Genomic DNA, 27,816 nt, shown 5'->3' on the forward strand with positions numbered 1-27,816 from the left:
ATACGTCATCTCTCCCCCAAATCATATCTCTCAAATAAATAGAAGAGAAAATACCAATTCATGTGGTAAAAAGCTTTTTCTATATCTAGTTTACATAAAATGCTGGGCACTCTCAATCTCAATTTGTTCTCCAAATATTCATTTGCAAGAAGAACCAAATCAAGAACTTGACACCTCGTCACAAAAGCAATTTGAGGTTTTAAAGAAAATTTTCTCCATAACTGTATTCATACGATTAGCAAGAACTTTGGAATCCCATTTATAAGGCTAATATAATGAAAATTCTTAACATTCATCATGCTCACCCTTTTAGGAATGAGAGCAAGAAAAGTCATATTAAGACTATTAGAGGAAATTATTGTAATAGGTACAGTTTATATCTGTCTACTGTATGTTTAGTAGATTTTTTGTGGAATAGTAATGAATAAAGTAAGATAGTTTTTTTATCAAGGGATTTTTTCCTCTAGCATTCACCTACTCAAGCTCTCACATCCTCATCGTCATCTGCTTTTGAATAGTATTGTCACCTTGGTCACCTTTCCATGTTCCTTTCGAAACATCAAATTAGGAATCTTGGAATTGTATCTTCGTAAAGCATGTCAACTTAGCAAAGATCATTGTGCGTCTTTTGTTCCTCGAGATGATAATCAAGCCTTGAGTCCTTTTAAATTAATTAACTCTGTTGTATGTGGACCAATCAATATTAAATCAAATACATTTTATTATTTTTTACATTTGTGGATAATTAGTCTCGTATGACATGGTTGTTTATGATGAAGGCATGATCTAAACTTCTTTCCATATTCCAAATCTTTCGAAAAGGATTTAAAACCCAATTTGGACAAAATCTAAGTTTTACATCATGACAATGATAAAGAATATCAACATAGTTTCTTTGCTACTTGAGTAATAAAGGAATTGTTAATCAAACCTCATATTCTTATACTCCCAATACAATGGTGTGGCTCAATACAAAAATTGTAATTTGTTAGATGTAACCCAAGCACTCTTACTTCACATGAATGTTTCTAAACATTATTGGAGTGATGGCATCTTTATTCCTGGTCACCTTATCAATTGCATGCCTTCAATACTCTTTGATGGTGTCTCTCATTTCTCCATCTTGTTCTCTACATCTTCTTCATTTATCTTTTTCCAAAAATCTTTGGGTACGTTTGTTATGTTCATAACCTTGGCCCAAGCTTTGATAAGCTTGATCCATGTGCTACTAAATGTATTCTTATTCATTATTCCCAGACTAAAAAAGGAGATCGCTTCTATAGTTCCATTCTTAGACGCTACTTCACTAGTGCTAATGTCACGTTCTTTAGGTCCATACCCTATTTCCAAGACACATCGTCAATTGGTGAGTGTGATCTTCTTCCATTACCTACTCTTACACTTCCTACCTCACCCTTACCCACTATACATTTACAAGTTTATTTGCATCGCTTGCTGCCAATCGCTCCCATGCCTCCACCAACCTTGTCTCTATCTTCAAATCCTAAGTTACCTAGTACTTCAAATTCTCAACCTATTGCTTTCAAAAAAAGGTATTGTACTCATTCTTGTGTTACTTAACACCCAATTAGCCAGTTTGTCTCTTGTCATGCTCTATCTCCTTCATTTTCTTATTTTACTTCTCAACTTTCAAAACTTTTTGATCCTAAGACAATCCATAATACTTTATCTGATCCGGGGTGGAGAACATATATGAAGAATGAAATGCAAGCTTTTCACCATAATGATACATGGGATCTTGTTCCACTATTACTAGGTAAACAACTGGCTAGTTGTAAATGGATGTATAAAGTCAAATTCCATCATGATGGTTCTATGGACCATCTCTAAGCTTGCTCGGTTGCTAAGGGTTATACTCAAACTTATGGCATTGATTATGAGGAGACATTCTCTAAGTTAACGTGACCGTTGATCATTCTTGCCGTTAATTTAGACTTACACTTATTTCATTGGATGTTAAAAATGTATTTCTACATAGCGACTTGTATGAGGAAGTTTATATGGAGTAACCACCTAGGCTTGTTGCTCAGTGAGAGTATCGAGGTGCTATATGCAAGACAAAAAAGGCACTTTATGGTTTATAGCAATCCCTTCGAGCATGGTTTGGAAGGTTTTCTAATGATCTATTGGCATTTGGTCTTCATAGATGTCAAATAGACCATTCATTATTTTAGCTACATAGTGATGCAGGTCATATTTAGTTGGTTGTATATGTTGATGGTATTGTAATTATTGGGAGTGACTTAGTTATGATCTGTAAGTTGAACCAATTTTTGCATGATCAGTTTCAGATAAAGGATTTGGGCAAGCATAGATATTTCCTTGGGATTGAAGTTGGCAAATCTAAAAAGAGTATTGACCTATCTCAGAGAAAATATGTATTTGACCTATCTCAGAGAAAAATATGTATTTGACCTTTTGGAAGAAATTGAGTTGTTGGGTGAACAACCTATTGACACTAGAAGGGGAGTTGTTTGAATATCCAAGTAATTATCGATGAATTATTGGGAAATTGAATTATCCTACTATCACTAAACCAACATCTTTTATGCAGTGAGTATAATGAGTGAATTTTTGGAAACATCTAGAGTCTTACATTGGGATGTTGATTGGGCATGGTCTCCTTCAAATAGAAGATCTGCTACTAGATATTGTACCTTTGTGGGAGGTAACTTGATTGCATAGAAGAATAAGAAATAAATAGTAGTATCTCATTCTAGTGCAAAAGCTTAATACAGGGCAATAGCTCACACTACTAGTGAGTTGACATGGTTGCAACACTTCTTTAAAGAGATTGGCTTCCTCTTTAGTTATTTTGTAATGATCAAGCTGCAGTGCATATTGCCTCTAATCCTATGTTCCATGAGAGGACTGAACAATAGAGATTGATTGTCACTTCATTTGAGAAACGATACTGAGTGGTGACATTACCTTTTGTGAAGTCCACTGAATAACTTGCAAATTTTTTTACCAAGTCCTTGTGCCATAGTTAGGTAAGGTTTACCTATTCTAAGCTAGGTTCATATGATATATATGCCCCAACTTGAGGGGGAGTATTAGAGGGTATTATTGTAATAAGTATAACTTATGAGGGTATAATCATCAATTATATGTGTAGCATATAATGGAACAGTATGAATAAACTGAGAGTATTTTTATCAAGGGGTTTTTCCCTCAGGTTTGGGTTTTCTCCATGTTTCACAACAAAGACATTTCTCAAACTTTTTATAGGCAAAGAACTCATGAGAAATGCTCCTAATGTCTCCCTTTATAACATCCTAACACTCCTAAAAGAATGCCATAGAGAAACCATCTAGCCCTAGGGCTTTGTCCCTTGTCATCCTTTTAACCACAAGGTGCACCTCCTCTTCCTCAAACTGTCTCTCTAATCAATTTTACTCAAAACATCTATAGACTCAAAAGGCATCCCATCAAGTTTTGGACTCTATGAGTGCTGTTATGACAGAAGTATTCCATACTAATGAACCACAAGGTTCTTAATATAAGCTTGATCTTCAATAACACGACCATCATAATAAAGTATCTCAATAGCATAGTTCCTATGATGAGAATTGGCTACTTGATGAAATTACTTTGTGCATCGATCTCCTTCATTCAACAACAAAGCCCAAGAATTTTGCCTCCATGAAATCTCCTCCAACAAAAGCACCTTTTTAAGTTCATCTGTCATTGAAATTTTTCTACCCATCTCCTCTTCCAATAAAGCCCCAATCTCAGCCCTTCTCTCTAACCTCTGCAACTGCTTAGATAGACACTTTGACAGTTGGCAATCCCAAAACTTCCTCATTCCACTTATTAGGATCATTCTTTAGAGCTTTAAGCTTATTAGCCAATATAAAACTTGGGGGTACCAATCAACTGATAAGAGGATCACTATTGTCTCACCATATCCACAAACGATTCATACCTACGATCCCCATGAATATCCCCACAACCCAACATGATAGGAAAGTGGTTCAAACAAACCTTAAGCATTCTCCTTTGGCAGCACTATGGATAATAAGCCTCCCAAGAAGGGGAAATAAGAAATTTGTCCAACCTCGACAGAACTAGGTTGTTGGACGAAGTGAAGGCACCCCACACCAAAGGCAAGTCCAATAATTCCAACTTAGAAAAAAAAAATCAGAAAATTCTTCCATAGCCAGATTTGACCGATGCTCTCCTGACCTCTTGCTTTGGAACCGAGTAACAATGATATCCCCTCCAATATACCATTGCACATCCCACCAACTATACATACCAGTAATCTCATCCCCCAAAAACCATTTAATATCATTTGAGTTAGGCCCATAAACGCCCATGAAAGCCCATTCAAACCCATCATCCACATTCTTAAAGAGACAAGCCACCAAAGAATCCCTAATACACTCCTCAATGAGTTCCACAGTCCTCTTATCATACATCACATACCTCCAAAAGCACCCGCAAAAGCCCATTCATCATCCACATTCTCAAAAAACCAAGCCATTGAAGAATCTCCATTATACTCCTCAAGGAGTTCTATGGTCCTCTTGTCCTACATCACATATCTCTGAAAGCCCCACTTGATGTAAGAAAAACCCAGCCCACATAAGGGCATCCCTATAAACCCAGCCCACATGATGATTCTCCTATCAACCAACTATAATTTTGTTTCCTATAAGCAAGTCATGTCAACCTTCACTGGCAAAATATGTTTTTAACATGGAGGCACTTATTACGTTTACTAAGCCCCTTGATGTTCTATGAAAGAATCTTGGGCTTCATAACTTAATGTTAGAAGCCCTCCCCTCCTTCCTTCCATTACTTATACTCTCCTTTTTAGCGTCATAATTTATTGTACATGTCATTCTCTTCAATTCCCTTTCTTTTTTTTCTTCTTTTTTTATGCTAATTTTGCAGATGAATGATGGCCAACTTCAATGGCAATAAGTAAAGCTCTAGACTCATTTTAAATACCTCCCCAAAAATTTGCAAACACTCCTAGATTTCTTGGACCTTCTTTAGAACTCATTTTGATGAACATTCGACCAAACATACCCCAAGGAGTAAAGTACATAATGACATTTGATTAGGGGTGAAAGCCAAACGGTCTGAACTGGAGAAACTGACCAGATCAACCATTTTGGTTTGGACCAAAGCTTGGATTGGTCGATCTCAGTCTGAGAATTTCTAAACTTTCGGTCTTTGATCTGGTCTCGGTGTGGGGTTTCCTCAAACCGGACCAGACCGACTGAATTGGAAAAATATATATTTTTAATTTTTAAATATTATATATATTATTTTATATAATAATTGTATAATTAATTATGTAGTTTTCATCTAATTTATTATCATTGAACATATAAAATATTTTTTTAATAAGTTAGTTATAAAATCCACATTAATAATTCACTTAATTTTAATTTATTAATTTAAATAATTTATTTTTACTAATTTATTTATAAAAAAAAAAAAAAAAAAAAAAAAAAAAAAAAAAGAGGAAAAAAATTGGACCAAATGGATCAACCGAACCAACAGCTACCTGTCCGGTCCAGTCCAAGAAAAATGATGGACTGAAAATTTCGATCATCAGTCAGACCAAACTGATCAATTTACACCCCCACACTTGATCATCCCTCCACCTTTTCACTTTTCGTCTAATTATAAACTAGATTCTCCATGTCTGTTAGAACCAACTGCATCTTAGAACAATATTGGTCTTCCCTTGAAATTATAGACTCATCTTCCACCATAAAATAAAAGAGGTTCACTCCCTCACACACTCCATCATTGTAACGAAAAACATAAATTGGACTTTCCAATAAATTTTCATAATTGGAAGTAGTATAGGAAATGTTACATCATCACATTCTAACCTAGATAAACCTTCAGACTTGAAACAGTTGGCAAAACCACCAGTGAGACAATGGGAGAGCCCATTAATGTAAGTTCTAGTATCTTAGGACTATTAATGGGAGTAGCCAGCGAAATAGTTTGTGACAACCCGGTTGCTTGAGGGGCCACCATTAGAGTAGCGACCGACAAAGATAACAATTAAGACTCAGGAGAAGTCTTCATCGTAATGTCCTAAAGTTGAATACCAGCCTTGAGACAAAAATGGCCAGCTAAGGAATCTATGAAGTCACCATGCTTGAGAAGCCACCGTCAGTAGATAAGTTTGGTTGTTAGAGGTAGAACTCGAGAAAGGCCTAGGTATGTTTTTAGCCCTCCACATCACCACGGGCTGAGAAGTCATCCCAAGTTCCAGCCTTATGTTTTCTTTATCAAGGATGTTGCATTTAGGCCCCAAGGTACAATATGGATATGCTTCACAGTAGCCCTATTATTCATAGCTACCCCATTCGACCTGTCCATCACATGTTATGGCCCACTAGCTCCCCGAAGTCCATCACCTTGTCAACATAAAAGACTGTTGATCTTTTTTTTAATGTCAATCAAATCCTGTTTCACTTCCATTAGCTACTCTTACACTACCCATCTTGATGATCCACCCTCAGAAAAGCCTTTGCCACCAATTCATTGATTGGGAACGCCAACAAATTTCATTGCTCCGCCCTCTATCGTAACATACCTCAAGAGTCCAAACCAACAGAAGATGGTTTTAAGTTCAACAGGCTGCCTTATAAGACCCATCACCACCCAATGATCTTGACTTAAGAGGGACTCAACCACCACTACTGTGATGACCCGCTTTTGCGTGTATTTTCACTGAAGGATTGTTTTTTAATTTAATTAATATATTGATTTATTTATTTTAAATTAATGTATTTTAATTGGTTTTTAATTTGTTTGATGTTGTGTTTAATTTATTTAGTCGTTTTACAGTTTTTAAAATCGTTTTCAGCGGATCTGTTTTGGTTTCCGGAGTGAGGACTGGACCTCATTTCTTTTTCCTTATCTTTTCTTATCTTTTCTCTTTTTTCATTTTCTTTCTTTTTCCTTCTTTTTCTTCCTTTTCTTCTTCTTTCTTCTTCTTTCTTCTTCCTCCTCTCACGCGTACGCACAGCAGCCCCTTTTCTCTCCTTCCGTCGCTGCCTGTTTGTCAGCCCGGTGCGCCGCCGTTCAGCCGCTGTGTAGTGCACCACCCCCACCATTCTCTTCCCCTCCCACCAGAGATCATCCCCACCAATTTTTAGAGCCATCGGACCAGCTGTTAGCCACCACGAGCCCTTGAAAGTCACGGCACCTGCTCTATTTTTCCCCTTGTCACCGGTTGCTTTCGCAGCCCAGAACCACCACTCACCGGTGGCGTGGCCTACACTACCCACCCAGTTTTCTTCCCCTCTCACCAGTGAACATCCCCACCAAGTTTCACCTCCATCCGAGCTACCGTTAGCCACCACGAGCTCCTCCAAGCCACACGATTTTTTATCGATTTCAGCGCCGCCATGCCACCTCCGGCCACCATCTCTTTACAGCTTCTTCCCCTACCTCTTGCCGACCTAAACCACCCATTTCCAGCCTCGATCCGTTGCCGGAGCAGCTCCCACGAGCTCAACTCTGATTTGAGCTTTTTCCGCTTCCTCTGCCGTTTCCACCACCACCCACGGCCAAAACTCATTTCCCTTAGCTTCATAAATATCTCAAGACCATTCTCTATCAATTTTGTGCCTTGGTTTGTCCCCGTTCGAAAGTGGGTAATTTATTACCCACGGCCACAGTGTAATTTACACTGTTACGTTGCTTTTCCTCCACCGTTTGCAATGCCGCGAGCTTTCAAAAAATACCATATAGGGCTGTAAGTATTTTTCTAAACTATAATTTTAGATTTAAATGTATTTTACTCTTACAATAAATATTTGCTGTTGGTTGGCTGATTCCGGACTGAGTCCGAGGAGTTCGGGGGTCGGATGGATTGAGGACGGAGTTGCTTGATTTGTTGATTTATGGTTGGTTGGTTGTTTTGTGCATTGAGATTGCATTTACATGGTGCATTCACGTGTATTTTATTTAAATTGAGAAAATCATGTTTTATTGGCGTAAATGGATTTTCGGGTGTGTGTCTCACGAGCCCAAGCCGGGATGGGTTATTATCTCGGTGGAGCTCCTCTGGTCACTCGGGAGTGAAAGATACTGAGTGACGTCCCCTGAGTTGTCGCTGGGCGACGACGGGAGTAGGGGCTAGAGGATGCTTGGCTACGAACGCGTCGAGCGCAGAACTGGGCATTGCTCTACGCACCGACTCCGTGGCCCTTCACTGGCGAGGGCTAGAAGATGCTTGGCTATGAACATGCGGGGCGCGGAACTGGGCATCGCTCGTTTAGGTGTCATACGCGTGGTCATTACTTGCAGTGTGGCACAGGAACCAGGGTGTGCGGATGACCCCTAGGGGAGGTCATGGTGCATACAGATTAATCGGTTAATGGATTGAGTTGGATATGGGCCAAATATGACTTTTGGCGTGATATTTGGAAAGGATATGTTTTTGGGCCAAATGGAATTTTTGGCGTGTGTGGAAAATTATGGTTTTATGGGACATGTGCATTGCATTCTTTCATGCATGTTGTTTGAGTTAATATGTTTTTATCTAGTGGTATTTGGATTTTACTTACCTGCGGCACCATTTTGGTATCGTAGATTTTGGTGCAGAGATCGAATAGGAGGAGGAGGCTGAGCCGAGGATGCGGCTCCGCCGGAGTTCTAAGTTGAAGTTAATATCTTGTTGTTGTTTTAAATAATATTTGTATCTTGTAATGTTTTATTATGTATGTTTTGAATAGTTTTGTATTAAATTAAGAAAAAATTCTGGTACTTAGTTATATGACTTTCGATATCCGCTGCATTTTCTTTTGCACATTTATTGCTTTTACACACACTTGGCACTCGTCGATAGGGTGGTGACCCGGGTTGTCATCGTCCAGACGTCTCGATTTCTCCGTGTTCGTGCGTAGGGATTTGGAGGCGTCACAGGTGGTATCAGAGTGGTTTGGCTCTAGGTAAAACCACATATCCTATAGGTAGTACCAGAATGTTTTTAAAGTTGTGTTTTAAAATTTATGTTAAGTAAAGTTGCTAGTTGATTTGTTTTATTTATTTGAGCTTGGTTGCTTGTTTTTATTTATTTAGTTATGTTATTGCATGCTGATTTCTTTTGTTTCTTGCTATGTGGTGTTGGTTTTGGTTTTTGGTTTTATGTTGGTTTTATTTGTTTTTGTTAAGGGGGGTCAAAGGTTGTGTTGTGGCAGGAAGACGGTATAATCGAGGATACTATTATTAGGCTTGAACATTTTGTGTAGTAGGCTTGAATTTTTAGCGATGTGGTTTGCTTGTATGATGTTGAGGTCTAAAGGGAATGTCATGGTTTAGGCAATCTTTGTAAGGTGGGAACTCACGTAGCAATGAGGAGAGGAATTAGCTTTAAGTCGCTTAAGATGATTGAGGTCAAAGTTTTGTGGAATTTATGTAACGAGGCTATAGTATGGGAGAGTGTAGGTTCAACAAATTTTAAGGATATGCTTAAAGGAATTTTATTTAAGGTTTGGGGTCTTTTGCCGCTGTGACCTGGCAATGCTTCAAGAAAGAGTTTAATGATCACTTATTTCCCGCTTCCATGAGGCGGCAAAAAGCAAGAGAGTTTTCAAGCTTGGTCCAAGGGAGCATGACCGTGGAATAGTACACCCGAAGATTTATAGAACTTGGGCAATTTGCTTCCCACCTCATCGCCACAGAGGAAATGCGAGCCGAGCATTTCCAAGAGGGTTTACATCCTGATATACGTCGTATGGTGGTCAGCCACCGTGTATCCACTTTTCAGGATTTAGTGGATGTGGTCACTCTTGTGGAGCGAGAAAATAATTTGAAAATGGGCTCCCCTCCAGGATGTAAGAGGCAGAGTTTTTCTGGTGAAGGAAGTAGTTCGAGTTCGCCTCAGAAGTTTGCTCAGCAGACCGGGATTCGACCATTAGCAGCCTCAGGAGTGTGTATGGGAGGACGAGTGCCAGTTTGTGGAAGATGTAATAGAGCTCACGGAGGCTAGTGTCGTCTGGGTAGTAACCAATGTTTTGAGTGCGGTCAGACGGGGCATCTTGCTCGTGAATGCCCTAGTCGAGTTCAAAAAAGTCGTGGAGCTCGTCGCAGTGGTAGAGCTAACCAGAGGCAATTGGCTCGGGCTCAAGTGTACGCAATGACTCCTGGTACCATTGGAGGTGAGGTTACGGAGACTCAGAATGCTGGAGTCATGGCAGGTATGGGTCTAATTTAATCCTTCATGATGAATGCCTTGTGTGGTTTTGTTTTCTTTTATATATGTATATTATCGAGGCTTGGAGAGAATGGCATGATCTGGGTGATCTTTTAGGGAAGTAGAATACTTGAGTTCTCAAGTTCTATGGAGTTTATGAAATGGTCTATAACGTAGTAGATTGTAAGTTCAACAAATTTCAAGGATAGATTTTATGAAGTTTCAGCAAAGTTTTAAAGTTTGGGGCCTTATAGATTTTAGGAAAATAAGATTATGGTAATTAAGGTGTTAGGTTCGACAAGCTTTGAGGGGGGGATAATTAAATTTCGAGTTTTAGATTTCGTGATTCGGATGAATAATTTGGTGGCAATTAGGGCTTTAGATTTTACAAGCTTTTAAGGTGAATATTTTGGATTAAAGCTACCAATCTTGAGAATTTCAGAAAATGATTTATTATCTAGTAATGTTTTAGAATTTGAAGGATTTGAGAGTGGATTTTTCTTTTATGGGATGTAAGTTCCTTGATCTTAGAAGTTCTGGAAGATGATCCTTATTTGATTTAAGGTTTTAGACTTGCAGAATTGAAGGACTGACTTATAATAAGAATTGAGTTCTTAGTTTTACAGACTTAGTGTTGTAGCTTGATCTACTCTAGTGAGTGATTAATTTGTAACCATTAAAATGGGGTTAATTGGAGTTGAGTTATTAATATGAAAATTTTCTAGAGTAGATTCCTTTGAGAATTGGAGGTAATGATCTAGTTCGTGTATTTCTTTGAGAATTGAAGATATCGAGCTAGTTTAGAAAATAATTATTGTTAACTCGAGGTTTTAGTGGCAGATTTTAGGAAATGATTCTGTCGATTCGAAAGATATAGGTCCATCAGGGTGTTGGAAATAGTAGATTTTGTGTTGGTATTGATTACGATTGAATTTGCGGCTATATGATCTGTAGACTTTTGGGAATGGATTCTTAGCAGGTTTAAGGTCCTTCTCGGTACCAAACTTTAAGCAATGGCTAGTTGCTGATTTAAGGATATAAGTTAAGTAGAATCAAGAATGATTCTTGTTGAGTTGAGGATATAAGTCCAGATGATGGAAATGTGATAATGGAGCACTTGTACATTTGGATGATTTTTGGTGTTGGATAAGAGTACATGAGATCGATGAGTAGTAATGGTAAGTGAGTATGGATTCTGGGGAGTGCGGGTCCTAGTCTCATCTATTTTTGGCTTGGTAGGAGTTGAAGAGGAATCTGTATGGTAATATTAAATTCAAGAGATTTTGGCTTTAAGTTGTTTGGTAAGTTGAACGGAATGTGTAGTCAAAGCGGGTTACCCATTGGGATGATGGTTTGAAACGACTGTTGTGTTTATCTTGAGGAATAATTGCGACTTGAAGTCATAGGAATTTAAATTTGTGAGGCTATACTTTTCTTTGGAGATCAAGTATCCAGTTGGGAGAATTGGGGATGTAGTTATTTAACTTGAAAAGAGATGTTAGGTCACCATGTGTGGTATGTAATCTTGGAAATCTTGGAAGTTGAAACTTACACACCAACGGTAGGTAGCATAATCATATGTGTGAAGTAATAAAGCAGTAGGATCCTTGAATGTTGTTTAATAGTTTTTGATGGATTGAAGATTTAAATAGTATGGCCTGTCTTGAGATGTTTTTTGTGAAGTGCTATTGAAGGAACTAGTTGTGTTAAAACTAAAGTTTTTGAGAGTACAAGTAGGTGGGTCAGTTACCAAGAACGTTTCGATTATGTCTAGGTGAAGTCAATGGTAGTTTATGGTGAGTTAGTTATTGCAAGATTAGATGTTATTCAAAATATATGTAATGAGCTTGAAGTGTGGGATATTGGATAGAGGTTATAGGCGCTCTCGTTGGTTGGCTGGGAAGGACTTAGGCCTTTTGGAGATGTTCCTTATCTTCAGGAGAGACGGGTGTATTTTGGGATGATGTTATGTGTTTTCAAATTAGGGCCTAGAGGTTGAGGTTTCCGTCATCAATCAATGGATGTATTTTTGCGGAATGTTGGTTTTCGTTTAGGGCAACGATGGCCAACTGAGGAATGAGTGGAGATTTGTGTTTTTTTGGAGGTATATGATTTTCTATGGAAAGGTGGTAAAGCTTTTCTTGTGATTAGGTGTGGATTGAGCTTATACTTCATGATATTAATTTTTGAGGATAAAGCTTTTATGTATTTTGGTGAGGTATCAGAGTGCGCGTGAAAGCATGATTTTTGGAGATTCTTAGAAGTTCAAATTTTGTGTTGATTTTGAGGAGTTAGTAGTGATTCGAAGTTCTAATGAGAAATTAATCTTTTGATCGTGCAATTTGGTTTATGGATGGTTAACTTTGGGAGTAGCTATTAGGTTAACAAAGGTGAAATGGGATGAAAGTTTGGAAGGTAAAGCAGAGATGTCGTTGATATTAATAATTTATGGTGTGAAGATAATAACCTTTGGATTTATTGGGAGTTGTCGATGATATGTATCTCTCAATTAGGTTCAGAGTTGTATCTTGTATCTTTTTGGCGTTGATGTTGATCTTGCAAATTTCGAGGATGAAATTGGTTTTAATGGGGGGAGGATGTGATGACCCGCTTTTGCGTGTATTTTCACTGAAGGGTTGTTTTTTAATTTAATTAATATATTGGTTTATTTATTTTAAATTAATGTATCTTAATTGGTTTTTAATTTGTTTGATGTTGTGTTTAATTTATTTAGTCGTTTTACAGTTTTTAAAATCATTTTCAGCGGATCTGTTTTGGTTTCCGGAGTGAGGACTGGATCTCATTTCCTTTCCCTTATCTTTTCTTTTCTTTTCTCTTTTTTCATTTTTTTTCTTTTTCTTTCTTTTTCCTTCTTTTTCTTCCTTTTCTTCTTCTTTCTTCTTCCTCCTCTCCCACGTACGCACAGCAGCCCCTTTTCTCTCCTTCCATCACTGCCTGTTTGTCAGCCGATGCGCCACCGTCCGGCCGCCGTGTAGTGCACCACCCCCACCATTCTCTTCCCCTCCCACTAGAGATCATCCCCACCAATTTTCAGAGCCATCAGACCAGCCGTTAGCCGCCACGAGCCCCTGGAAGTCACAGCACCTGCTTTGTTTTTCCCCCTGTCACTGGTTGCTTTCGCAGCCCAGAACCGCCGCTCGCCGGCTGCGTGGCCTACACCACCCACCCAATTTTCTTCCCCTCTCACCGGTGAACATCCCCACCAAGTTTCACCTCCATCTGAGCCACCGTTAGCCATCACGAGTTCCTCTAAGCCACACGGTTTTTCACCGATTCCGGCGCCGTCGCACCACCTCCGGCCACCATCTCTTTACAGCTTCTTCCCCTACCTCTTGCTGACCTAAACCACCCATTTCCAGCCTCGATCCGTTGCCGGAGCAGCTCCCATTAGCTCAACTCCGATTTGAGCTTTTTCCGCTTCCTCCGCCGTTTCCACCACCACCCACGGCCAAAACTCGTTTCCCTTAACTTCATAAATATCTCAAGACCATTCCCTATCAATTTCGTGCCTTGGTTTGTCCCCGTTCGAAAGTGGATAATTTATTACCCATGGCCACAGTGTAATTTACACTGTTACGTTGCTTTTCCTCCGTCGTTTGCAACGCCGCGAGCTTTCGAAAAATACCATATAGCGCTGTAAGTATTTTTCCAAACTCCACTTTTAGATTTAAATGTATTTTACTCTTACAATAAATATTTATTGTTGGTTGGCTGATTCCGAACTGAGTCCGAGGAGTTCGGGGGTCGAATGGATTGAGGACGGAGTTGCTTGATTTGTTGATTTATGGTTGGTTGGTTGTTTTGTGTATTGAGATTGCATTTACATGGTGCATTCACGTGCATTTTATTTAAATTGAGAAAATCTTGTTTTATTGGCGTAAATGGATTTTCGGGTGCGTGTGTCTCACGAGCCCAAGCCGAGATGGGTTATTATCTGGGTGGAGCTCCTCTGGTCACTCGGGAGCGAAATATACTGAGTGACGTCCTCTGAGTTGTCGCTGGGCGACGACGGGAGCGGGGGCTAGAGGATGCTTGGCTACGAACGCGCCAGGCGCAGAACTGGGCATCGCTCTACGCACCGACTCCGTGGCCCTTCGTTTGTGAGGGCTAGAGGATGCTTGGCTACGAACGTGTGGGGCGCGGAACTAGGCATCGCTTATTTAGGTGTCATACGCGTGGTCATTACCTGCGGTGTGGCACATGAGCCAGGGTGTGCGGATGACCCTTAGAGGAGGTCATGGTGCATACGGATTAATCGGTTAATGGATTGTGTTGGATATGGGCCAAATGTGACTTTTGGCGTGATATTTGGAAAGGATATGTTTTTGGGCCAAATGGAATTTTTGGCGTGTGTGGAAAATTATGGTTTTATGGGACATGTGCATTGCATTCTTTCATGCATGTTGTTTGAGTTAATATGTTTTTATCTAGTGGTATTTGGATTTTACTTACCTGCGGCACTATTTTGGTATCGTAGATTTTGGTGCAGAGATCGAAGAGGAGGAGGAGGCTGAGCCAAAGCCAAGGATGCGACTCCGCCGGAGTTCTGAGTTGAAGTTAATATCTTGTTGTTGCTTTAAATAATATTTGTATCTTGTAATGTTTTATTATATATGTTTTGAACAGCTTTGTATTAAATTAAGAAAAAATTATGGTACTTAGTTATATGACTTTCGATATCCGCTGCGTTTTCTTTTGCACATTTGTTGCTTTTACACACGCTTGGCACTCGTCGATAGGGTGGTGACCCGGGTTGTCATCGTCCGGACATCTCGATTTCCCCATGTCCATGCGTGGGGATTTGGGGGCGTCACAACCACAAGCCTAAATGTTAACTCTAGCAACAAAACCACCTCTGTTTTTGGTGATCAAAAGAAAGGCTTTCCCAAAACCCAAATTAATGATCATTTTAGCTAAATGCCTCCCTCCCTTCCCATCCATGCCCTCAAGGATGACAATGAAGCCTTTTCTACCACCATCGCCATATTCTACAAACACCAAATAGTGCCCATAACTATATGCACACTGTTGTGTTAGAAGGCTCGGTTTCCTTCACACGACATCTTGTAGAACTCACTAGTTCCTAATTCAGTAAAGGTAACCATTGTCTTTTTTAGCCATCTTGCAGTCACCTTAAAAATGTTAATAAATTTATCAACTTTCCTACTTCTTTCTATCATATGATAGAAACCTTTATTCACCTTTGAGAACGTGAGCAACTTCGAGTCCACCAAAAAATTCTATTGGACACCATACAAGCAATACAAAACAAAGCCTTAAAGAAATAAAAATGAAAAATGGAAAGTAGAGAGAGAAAAGAAACAAAAGAGAAATTAGAGAAGGGTTAAAAAAATTTCTGGCAGGAAGCGTCGGAAATTGGAAAATGAGGGGAGGTCATGAGAGACCTGATTAGTTGTTATTTATTTTTATTTTTTTTAAATCCTGTTAGGATGGTACTCTCTTTCTTCCTTTAAATCACCCAAATACCCTTATTGGGGGAAAGTTGATTCTCTTTATAATGATTCTAAGAGACTCCAATTGTAATATTGATTAGTCCTTTTTAAGTATCATTTATATATGGTTTGGGCTTTCACTTGGGACATTACAGCTAGAGAAAGAGAGAATAAGAAAGAGATAATACTGTGAAGATGAGAGGAAGGCACAATGCAACTTCAGTTTCTACACTGGCCACATGAAGAGAAGGAAGAGGATGGAGAGAAGAGACAAGAAAAAAAAACCTTTTTCACTATTCTTCAGCTTTTATTTATAACGAAGGCTGCTATTTGCATATTACACCGGATCATTAATCATCTTTATAACATCTTAGAAATTGTGGAAAACTTCTAGAACATTTCCTAGCCTATATATATATGTTAATACTAAAAATTATATAGCACTAAAAATATACACTAATACTTAAGCAGGAATAACCTCATAAAAATATATAGAATCTTTAGTAACATACTTAAGTACTGTGAAGCAGCCTTTGTAACACCTGTTCTCGTAGGTTTGGATCGTCATTTACATTTATAGCATAATGCCTGGTAAAGAGATTTGAGATTATAAAAATACCTCATTTATTGAAGTCATCAAATTAACTTAGCATGATAGTCTTTCATAATATAAAAGCTGAAACATAAAAAAATGTCATAAAATAGTTCTATGTGGTGATCAATTATTCAAATTTCTTAATCATAAACTAAGTCCTTATGAAAATAACACTTATTCAAGTCTAGGTCTTTGAAATTAATCTACTCTTGGCACTCCAGCACTGCATCCATGCAATCAACATCTGGGACATTAAAACATAAAATTATAGAAACAAATGAGTCGATGACTCAATAATAGCACATCATAATGTAAACTTAACTTAACATTAGGCTTAATTTTGAAAACTTATATACATCATCACACATACATATAACATATAAATCATTCGTTAGTAACATAAGTAGAATCAAACATAATATGGTGCTACATGTAACATGAGTGCATAAATTACTATCTCCATGCATTTCCTATCATTCGTACATAACTTACTCATCTTGTCTTTCACTTATTTAGTGGCCAACATAACATGTGTGCATTGATCCAATTGTCGTTGACCATATATAACATATCATACATATGGTGAGCCACGCTTGGCTTCGTGACACCATATAACGTATGATAACATGTAATGAAACATGCTTGGGTTAAAGTTATCACATAACATATGGTTAACCATGTTTAAGTCCGTGACACTGCATATCATAACCTGTGTTGAATTACGCTTGGGTCTGTGTCACCTCAAAACATCATAGCTTACATGTGGTGGACTAAGCTTGAGTCCATGGCTTGCACATCCACCCATAACCTTGAATTGGTTCATAGCATAGGGTAGGTAAGCATCACATTTCTTGTGCAAAACAGAATATTTACAATACACATAAAGTTAGGATCATGCTTATTACCTCTTAGCACTACTTCTTGGATCCTATTTCATAGCTCATTACCTATATGAAGTACTAGACATTAAGAAATTTCTAAAAAACGTGTCGTAGCATTCTACTCAATTGAATACATATCATGAACTTTAATCTAATTAAATATTCAGCTATATACTAAATTTCGATAAATACTAATATCATATAATTATTAAATAATAATATCATATCTAATTCTTCAAATATAATTTAGTAGGGAATATATTTTATCTATTATATAAAATAACAGTGGAAATATTAACTTCATAAAATAGGTTTAATGATACTATAGGCTAATCATAATTTAGTACCTAGCGATATATGTTTAAATCCCTTAAATATTTTCTGTAAAAAATAAGTCCATGGGCTACATATTTATTCAATCAAACCAAGCCCAACCCACTTTAAAACATAAGTCCAGTTTAAAAATTAAGCCCAACCTAACACAATTCATGCCCAACAAGACTCATCTTAATTAAAAGGGTGTTTTGGGAAATACTTATAGATAAGCATGGGCTTTTCAGGTAGGTTGGAAACAAAACGGAAAATCTAAATGTGTAATAACAAAACACTAAAGGAAGTAAATGGGCCTTGCAATAGACTAAGAAAAGAAAGCAAAATTGAAGGCACTTGGCAGAATGGGCTCAAGGCGCAAGGCCCACTTTGATTTAAGAGGAATAATGATCTTGGAAAAGACAAAGGGTTGAGGCACATTAGATGCATGGGAGAAAAATAGTTGTGCGACAGGGGAGTTCAGACTCACCGAGAGAGAGAGAAACGTGCAATGTGTCTAGGGTGAGAGGAAGTGACCGATGGAAGATTTTTGCCAGTCTTGGTAGCTTTTTGACTCACGTTGCAGCGGCCAACAGTGGGGTAGAAACATAATCAAGTATAAGAAATTTCATTACCCACAATTGAGAAAAAAAAAAGTAGTGGAGGAGAAAGATCCTTTGGGCTATTTGTCGACTAAGAGAGAGCCTTGGTTTTTGTGAGAGTGGGTTGGTTGGAAAGATTTTATGATGGTCTATGTAGTGTGTTGTTTTGCTGATGCTTTGAATGGGAAGGTTGTGGTGTGAAGGAGTAACTTTTCATGGGGAATGTAAGAATAAATACGTTAGGGCTTGATGCTTGTAAAATCATAGCTAGAATATTTGGAAGGTTTTTGAACTAGGAAACAAGTCCTCCTAACAGAAAAAGGGCATGAAGAGGGGTTGGAAAATAGACTTAAAATATATTGATACTCTTAAAAAAATAATTTAAAATAACAACAACAACAACAACAATGACAACAACAACAACAACAATAATAATAATCAAAATCGTATGTTACAATTGCTTCCTTTAAAATAAATTTCATCCTTGAGATGAAATATATCTCAATCGAACAAGTATGGATATTTGGTTCTCATGTCTTCTTCTTGTTCCCAGATGACCTCTTTCTCCATGTTATTGCTCCATAGCACTTTGACCATCGAAATGGTCTTTTTGCCAAGCATCTGAGCCTTCTATACGAGAATCCCTACTGGAAACTCCTCGTATGTGAATATTTTTGTGAACTTGGAGGGGCCTATATTGTAATACGTGTGTAGGGCCTTATACATATGTATTCTCGAAGCCTAGAGATGTGGAAAATGTCATGAATGGCTGATAACTGTGGTGGGAGAGCCAACCTATATGCTAAAACTCCAATTATTTCTAATATGTCGAAAAGGCCTAAATATCTCGTACTTGGCTTACCTTTCTTTCTGAACCTCATGATTCCCTTCATCAACACAATCTTTAGGAACACTTTTCTTCTTACCTCAAAATGCAGCTCTCAACACCTATGATTTGCATCCTTTTTCTGTCGCACTTGAGCAGTGGCAAGCTTCTTCCAAATGACCGCTACTTTCTTATGCATATCCTGTATGGTTTTTTTGCCCGAGGATCCTATGTTCTCCCACTTCATCCCAATAGAGAGGTGACCGGCACTTGCAACCATAAAGAACCTCACATGGTGCCACTTGAATGCTCTATTGGTAACTATTATTGTACACAAACTCAATCAAGGGTAAGTATTTAATCCAGTTGCCCTTGAAGTCCATCTCGCAAGCTGTAAGCATATCCTCGAAAATCTGCATTGTTCTCTTTGACTATCCATTTGTCTGAGTATGAAAAGTTGTATTGTAGGTCAACTCTATCCCTAACTCTTTATGCACCCTCATTTAGAATGTTGAAGTGAAACGAGTATCCCTATCTGATACGATCTTGGAGAGGATTCCATGCAATCTGACAATCTCGCATACATATAGATTCTCGCATACATAATCATCTTAATCCCTACTCACTCATACCCAATCAAATATGCCTTTGAGGGGTGTACATAGTAGCAAGGGTACTGAAGGAAGATTTTGGCTAAGACCATCTGCCACTATATTAGCCTTACCCGAATGGTAGTTGATGTTGTATTCATAGTCTTTCAAAAGTTTTAATCATTCGTGATGCCTTATATTCAACTCTTTCTATATGAAGAAATACTTCAGACTTTTATGGTCTGTATAGATCTCACACTTTTCTCCATAGAGATAGTGCCTCTACAATTTCAATGCAAAGACAACTACTGCAAGCAAATCATGTGTCAGATAATTATGCTCGTAGCTCTTGAGTTGCTAAGAAGCATAAGCAATAACTTTTACATGTTGCATCAAAATACAACCCAATCCCTTGAGAGAAGCGTCACTGTAATTAACAAGTCCCGTGTTCCCTAAGGGAACGGTGAGCACTGGTGCAGTCACTATTCTCTTTTTCAGCCCTTGGAAACTTCTTTCACATTCTCAGTCCAAAGAAATTTCTCATTTTTCCTCAACAACTTAGTCATCTGAGTTGCAATACTAGAGAATCCCTCAACAAACCTCCTGTAGTACCTCACAAGACCTAAGAAGATTCTTACTTCATTTACATTGGTTGGCTTGACCTATTTCACAACTGCTTCAATTTTGGCTGGATCTACTAAAATTCCTTCTTTTGACACAACATGCCCAAAAAAGTAATCTATTGCAAACAAAAATCACACTTCTTGAATTTTGCAAACAACTGTTGCTCTCTTAACATCTACAACACAATCCCCAAATGTTCCTCATGTTCAACTTGGCTTTTGGAATAAATAAGGATATTTTCAATGAAAACAACAACAAACCAATTGATATACACCCTAAAAACTCTGTTCAGCATGTCCATGAAAGCTACTAGGCCTTTCTCAAACTGAATGGCCCCAAGACCTCATCTTGACTTCATGAATTTACATGGCATGAAAAGCTTTTGTGCATTTTCATAATGCATGTGAACATATTGACTTCATGAACTTACATGGTGTGACTTACTTTTGTGCATGGCATAACATTAAACATGGGGTTTTTCAAGCCCAAAGCAACACAATTCATGTCCAACAAGATATACTAATTAAAAGGGAATTTTGAGAAATACTCATAGACAAGCATGTCTTTTCAAGTAGATTGGAAACAAAAAGAAAAATATGAACGTGAAATAAAAAAACATTGAAGGAATCAAATGGGTCGTGCTTTAGACTAAGAAAAGAAAGCAAAACTGAAGACACTTGGCCGAATTGGATTAAGCCCAAGGCCCACTTTTGATTTAAGAAGAATAACATTCTTGGAAAGGAGAAAGGGTTGAGGTGTAATACGCACATGACGCCTCGTTTGGTTACTTAGGTGAGATAAGATGAGATGGGATGAGATAAAAGTTGAAAATTAAATAAAATATTATTATAATATAATTTTTTAATATTTATTTTTGGGATTTGAAAAAATTGAATTGTTTATTAGATTTTGTGTGGGATTTTAAAAAAATTGTAATGATTATATAAGATGAGATGAAATGGTTTGGTCTGCATAGCCAAACCAGGCAAGAGAGAGCAACATTTGGGGAGACAAGAAGTGACCGGTGAAAATTTCTAGGTAGTTTGGGCAGCTTTTCAACTCACGCTGCGGTGGCCAATGGTGGAGTAGAAACAAAATCACTTATAAGGAATTTCGTTAGCCATGACTGAAAGAAAAGTAAAAAAAAAAAGAAATGGAGAAAGATAAGGACTTACCAATCGGCATCCTCTAGGCTATTTTTCAATGAGGAGAGAGCCCCGGTTTTTGTGAGAGTGGGTTGGCTGGAAAGATTTCACGGTGGTGTATGTGCTGTGTTGGTTTGCTACGACTCTAAATGTGAAAGTTGTGGTGTGAAGGAGGGACTTTTCGTGGGGAATTCGAGAATAACTATGTGATGGTTTGATGCTTGTAAAATCTTAACTATGATTTTTGGAAGGTTTTCAGACAAGGAAACAAGTCCTCCTGGGAGAAAAAGAGGCGTGAAGAGGGGTGGGAAAATAAATTTAAAATATAATTAAACTCTTAAAAAAAGATTTTAAAATAACGACAACAGCAACAACAACAACAACAATAATAATAATAGTAATCAAGACTATGTTACAGCCTTCGGCCATGATTTAATGAAATCTACTTTGCTCTGCCGGTAATCCCATAAACTAGTAGCACTGTCAAATAGAAGCTAAAGCACATCATTAAGAATTCTAGGTGCATGCAATTACTTAGTTCAAAATGACTAAGAACAACTTGACATAATTTGTGTCACTTCACAAGGAAGTAAAAGACAATTAACGGATTCTGCATTCTGCTTGCACATACAAAAAACTTTTCACCATAATTTGTGTTTTCCATAGGTTATTCAATAGAAGGATCTTTGCTAGTCTACAAAAGGAAAGCTCCTTCAAAGGAGCCCCATTGCAAATGGTCTTCCATACGATTGAGGACAACCCTCATATTTGACCACCTCCCAACAAGTTTTTAAAATTGCCACAGGACACCCATTTGGTCCTGGGGCCTTGTCTCCATTCATTTCTTAACTACCTCCTCAAATGGCATTTCCTCTCACAGAGGCTCAAAAGCCAAACATTCATTTCATCCCATCATTACAATTTTCTTAAATCGCCACACAAAATATAATAAATAATTTAACTTTTTTCATATCCCAAAACAATTATAGTATTAAAAAATAATATTCTAACAATATTTTACTCTTTCATCTATCTCTTCTCATCTCAACTTACTATTCAAACGTCACATAATGAGTGATCAGCCTATGATAAAGAGGTTTAAAAAAGAAATGCTAGGCAAAACATTCAGGCATGTGAGGTGTTAAATATAAGACTGTTTTGTCAAACATGAAGGCTGGTACAATTATCAAATTACATGTTCAAATGTGCACTACTATGTCGTAGGAGATTGTTTTAGGTCCATATAGGGCTTTCTTTAGTTTACATACTTTACCATTGGGTGAGGATAATAAGGGCCAAAAGGAAATTCCTATGCACTTTAGATCTCCATAAAGGAATGGATTCTTCACACCAAACTACTAAAATGGGCAATCTAAGTTTCTTGTCAAAGAAACCAATACATAAATAGAATTCATCTTAGCCATTGGAAAAAGAAGTGTCTTGCTAGAGTCGAATAATTGGAATTTTTCCTATATCATTATCAAAACCTAGACTTGGAGTTTTTTATTAGGTACAAGGGCAATTCAGGTTGAGTTATGCACAAGTATTAACAGTGTTGGGATAAGAAAACTTTCCATTTTCTGGGGACTACCTGATTAGAAGAATTGGGCCTGTGATATGTTATCAGAGGCTATAATCAAGTCTTAATGGGCTGAAGACCTAGACAATGATTAAATGGATGGTGCAAAAACATTTTGGGAACTAGAACTTGCTTAGTCTTTGTAGGTACCTATAAATGATGATGCACATGCTTGGCTTACACTGTTTTTCACTACTAAACAATTTATGTTATTAGTTTGATGTTTTCTCATTCTATTTTGTATCAGGGAATTACGAACAACCATCCTCATCTTGGCTGGAATATTTAACTACAACCTCTTGATTGTCTTGGTATGTTCACTATCTTATAATAAGGGTACCTATATTCTCCCAGCTTGCAAATTTTAGTTGTGCGACTTACTGCACGAGTGGTCAATTATTGTTGGCAAGAGTTCTACTCCATTAATAGATCTTGTTGGTGTCTTCATTGGTGTATGATTCATTGGGGCACTTTTTTTTTATACTTACTCTATTTGAGGGTCTCTTTGCACTAAACTTAATTGTTTCTTAAAACGAAAAATATCTCTTTTTCAGTATGTAACTCTAGAAATGGTGCACTTTCATTTGCATCTTTTTCATTTTAATCCATTGTCTTGTTTTTAAAAATACATACCATTTAATGCTTTTACTTTTCGAGTTAATTTCTTACTGATTTGGTTCAACTGCAGGCTTCAGTGCTGTTGTTTCTTCTATTTTTCACTTGGTTAGCTTATGTTATATTTGAAGATACCTAGGAGGGAACAACAGAATTTACTTCATTTGGCACCACTCTCTATCAGATGTTTGTTTTGTTCACTACATCCAACAATCCAGATGTTTGGATTCCTGCATACAAGTAAGAGGGAGCTTCAAAATTCATTAAGATGCTTTAAAAATAGTTATTTTCTCTTTCTAGTAGTGTTCAACTTCTAGCTCGCCTTGGGTAAACAATCTTGTTTTCAGGTTCAAATTGTACATGCATTTGCGATGTGCTAGTTTCTGTTCGTGGCTATATAACTAGTTGGTCTATTAGGATTTATTGGTTGTGATTTGATACAAACAGGTTGAGAAATGGTTGGTTTTAAATTAGGAACTATTCATCTAGATGGGTTTAAATAGTTCAGGTCTGATATGCTGTAGGCAGCAAATTAAAGCTCTATGTAAAGTTATTGAGTGGAGCTTGGTTTTATACTCTAGTGAAGGTAACCCGAGATTTTGGTCAAAAGAAACTCGGGCAGAGAGTTCACTCAACAGTTGGTTTAAACGAAGTCCAAGCAGAGAGTTTGCTCTAGTCTCTCTCGATGGGTTGCTTGAGTGTATACCAAACAGAGAGTTCGCTAGAGTCAAGCTCGACACCTCGCTCAAGCGAATAACTTGAAATTCAACCCCTTAGTGTTTTATTGCATCGTGTGTGTGTGTGTGTGTTGATTGATAAACTTCAGGAAACGGATCAAGACAGACGGAAAATAGAAAAAATAGAGAGAAAGGCATCTTGAGAGAGTGAGTGAGGAGAGAGATTTAAATTTCCACTGTGTACTTCAACTTTCCCACTGAATAAAAATTTCCTGTAGCTCCATAGATGTAGGCACATTGCCCAACCAAGTAAATCTTGTGTTGTGTGATTGTTTTTCTATTTTCTTTACTACTTTCTCTCTATTTTTATTTTCCCAACAACTTGTATAAGATCTTTAGGCTTGGATTTGAGTAAGAATGATGGTTGGAGAAGAAGTGAAGGTGTCTAGGATCAATAATTTAACGGCACAGATTTCGGGTATTGAAGAATGCATATTGAAGATTATCTCTATGGAAATAGACTAAATCTTCCTCAACTGTGAACGAAGTGGGAAATCATGGAAGATGCTTATTGGAATCTTAGATCGATAGGTTTTGGTGTTATCTAGTTGACTCTATCAAGGTCAGTTGCACATAATGTTATTTAATAAGAAGACCATGGTGAATCTTATGGTGGCATTATCTTAGATGTACGAGAAGCCGTCGACGAATAATAAGGTGTATTTGATGAAGACACTATTCAATTTGAAAATGAATGATGGAACGTTTGTTACCCAACTTTTGAATAAATTTAACAGTCACAAATCAAGTTTTGTATGTTAAAATTGAGTGGTTAAGCTAATCAATGACGTGGCAGGTTTCTCTCTAGGAAGTACGTAGCCCTAGGGTTTGCATGGAAAACCCTGTAGCGCCGTTCTCCTCCACTGCTGCCCAGCCACTGGGGGTGCCTGGAACGGTGGCTGTTGTGGCTCTCTCTTCTTCGTTGCATGCTGCTGGAGTTGGCTCTCGGAGGGGCTTTTCAGATGTGGTGGTTAACCGACCACAACCTCTGCCTTCCTTGGATATTTCAGTACGTGAACCACGTTTTGTGGATGGGGAGATGTTCTTCACTTTCTCTCCGGCTGAGGTAGCGAAATCGGTAGAGCCTTTTTGTTTTGCAGTTGTTCTGAAATTTCAACGGCGCCGGCCTTCTTTGGATCAGATTAGAATCTTTATTAAAAGCAAATGGGGTCTTAAGGCTATGCCAGTGGTCGGTCAGTTGAGAAACTCTCTGAATATATTGGTTCATTTGATTAATGAGGGTGACTTTGTATCGGTTACGGCAAGAGGATGTTCAGACGTGAATGGTGTGCCGTATAAGATCTTCCACTGGACTCCGGGTTTTAATGAAGAGGCTAAGCCCCCATTGGTCCCTGTTTGGCTTACACTACCTGGATTACCACCGAATTACTTCCAAATGTCCATGTTGAAGAGTTTTGGTGATGGTTTTGGCCGGTTCTTGAAATGTGATAATGATACGTTGTGTGTGACCAGACTGGAAACGGCTAGAATTTGTGTGGAGTTGGATGTATCGGCTCCGTTGAAGAATCACTTCTGGATAGGATCACCTGGGCTGGAGAGCAGTTTTTTTCAAGAAGTTATTTTTGAGAATTTACCGATGTTTTGTAACTGGTGCAAGAAACAGGGGCACTTGGAAGGTTCCTGCAAATCTAAAAATCAGTACAACATGAAGGGGAAAAAGAAAATGGATTCGGTTGATAATGGGAAGGGGCTAGAAACCAAAGTATGGAAGGTGGTAGGGGAGAAGAAAACAGAGGAGAAAGTGCAGGCTGGAAACGAGAAGCAGGAAATACCGAGTAGTCGACGGCAAGCAATTTTGGATCGAATTGCCCAGAAACAGAGTATTGCTCTGTCGACCAGATGGAAACCTTATTTATGGATGCTAATGGTGTTTTATTTTCACAGACCCAAGCTCTCTTGGAGGATAAAGAGATGAAAAGGATTGAAGACACTCAGCTGACGGAACATGAGGAAGAACATGATGCGGAACCGAACGTCTATGGGAGTCAATCGGCTGGTAAGTTGTCTTGGTTTGAGGATTCTGAAAAGCTGGATGAAAAGGATGAGGGTGATGGTTTGGTACATATCCGTGGGTCCCCTAGAAGCTCTCTAAAGCTGATTGATGAAGCTCTTGAAGGAGAAGTTTGCTGCAATGCTATAGGTACTGAAAATTGTTTGAGGTATCCTTTTTTGGCACATTCTTTGACTGATAATGATAATGAGGATGAGATTGAAGAATTGGCTACTAAATGTTATGAGTCGGATAGTGAGATTGAAGTTCCGAAAAAAAGAAAATATCGTGGTAATAAAGCAAAGAAACCGATTGTTGTTCTTGAACGAACGACACGTTCTAATAAACATTATTAAATGATGAATATTCTTGTATGGAATATTAGAGGGATTTGTTCCTCGAAGGCAAGTTTGAGGCGGATCAATAATAAATACCATCCTTCGGTTGTGGCAGTTTTAAAACCTTTTCTTTCAGTCAATAAGTGTGCTCATTGGGCACGGTGGTTACGTCTTCCAAATTTCTGTAATAATGTGGACGCAGGTGGTAAAGTTTGGTTGTTCTGGGCTAATGGCATAGAGTTTCAACTGCATTCAGTGATGGCTCAAGCTCTCTCAGGTTGGTTTTCTATTGGCAATTCTAGAGTGTTGACTACTTTTATTTATGCAAGTTGTTTTCAAGAACAGCGTCGGGTCCTGTGGTCTTATCTTCAGGATTTAGATGGTGGTGCAAATATACCGTGGTTTCTTGGTGGGGATTTTAATATTATCCGGTCTGAAGGTGAGAAAATTGGTGGAGTTTGTCAGTCTTCTCGGGGGCGGGACGAGTTTAATAGATGTATTCAAGATTGTAGTCTTGTTGATCTTCCTTATTCTAGCAATCGTTTTTCTTGGTGTAATGGGAGGTTAGGGGGTGGAAGAATTTGGGCTCGACTTGATAGAGTGCTGGTGAATACTGGTTTTCTATCGAGGTTTCCAAATAGTTGTTTGATGTATCTTCCTCGAACCTCGTCTGATCATTGTCCTATGATTACTTCTTTATGGGTTGATAGGAGGGTTGGTCCTATACCTTTTCGTTTTCAAAGAATGTGGTGTTTGCATGAGGATTTTTTAGGTGTGGTTAGTGAGTGTTGGCGGCAAGAATTTCAAGGATGCCCGATGGTGAAATTTAGTAGAAAATTAAAAAAATTGAAACAAGTGTTGAAGAAATGGAATAGGGAGGTCTTTGGTAAAGTGGGAGTAGATCTTAAAATTATTGAAGAGGAGCTTCTTGAGTTGGAGAATAATGTGCAGCATAATTATACTCAAGATATGGAAGTTGAACTTTTGAGATGCAAGCAAAAGCATCTCCAATATTTGTATAGAGGAGATTATGGGGTGTCAAAAATCCAGAGTTAAGTGGATTTGTGAAGGAGATGAAAACACAGCTTTCTTTCATGCTTCTCTTAGATGTAAAAAGAAATTTAAGGCTTTAGAGAGTATGACGCTTGAAGATGGTAGTGTTCTTGATTCCGGTGAAGCAGTCCTTGAGGGGGCGGTTGATTTCTTCCAACAGCAATTAACCACGTCGGCAGTGTCCTTTGAGGAGCCTGGTATGAATCTTATAACTCCTATTATTACTGAGGATG

At 38.1% G+C, this 27,816-nt stretch overlaps 1 protein-coding gene and 1 pseudogene across 1 annotated transcript; both read left to right on the plus strand.

Annotated features, from left to right (window-relative positions):
- The window catches only part of LOC122307998, a 74,776-nt pseudogene extending 50,939 nt beyond the window's left edge, over positions 1-23,837 (plus strand).
- A 1,176-nt stretch (positions 23,838-25,013) lies between these two features.
- LOC122306327 lies at positions 25,014-27,586 on the plus strand. Its single transcript, XM_043118759.1, has 3 exons — positions 25,014-25,991; positions 26,087-26,483; positions 26,733-27,586. The coding sequence occupies exons 1-3, from the start codon at positions 25,014-25,016 to the stop codon at positions 27,584-27,586; spliced, it is 2,229 nt and encodes a 742-aa protein (XP_042974693.1).
- The last annotated feature ends 230 nt before the right edge of the window (positions 27,587-27,816 follow it).

The sequence above is a fragment of the Carya illinoinensis genome, chromosome 4 (assembly GCF_018687715.1).
Source record: "Carya illinoinensis cultivar Pawnee chromosome 4, C.illinoinensisPawnee_v1, whole genome shotgun sequence".
Classification (NCBI taxonomy): Eukaryota; Viridiplantae; Streptophyta; class Magnoliopsida; order Fagales; family Juglandaceae; genus Carya; species Carya illinoinensis.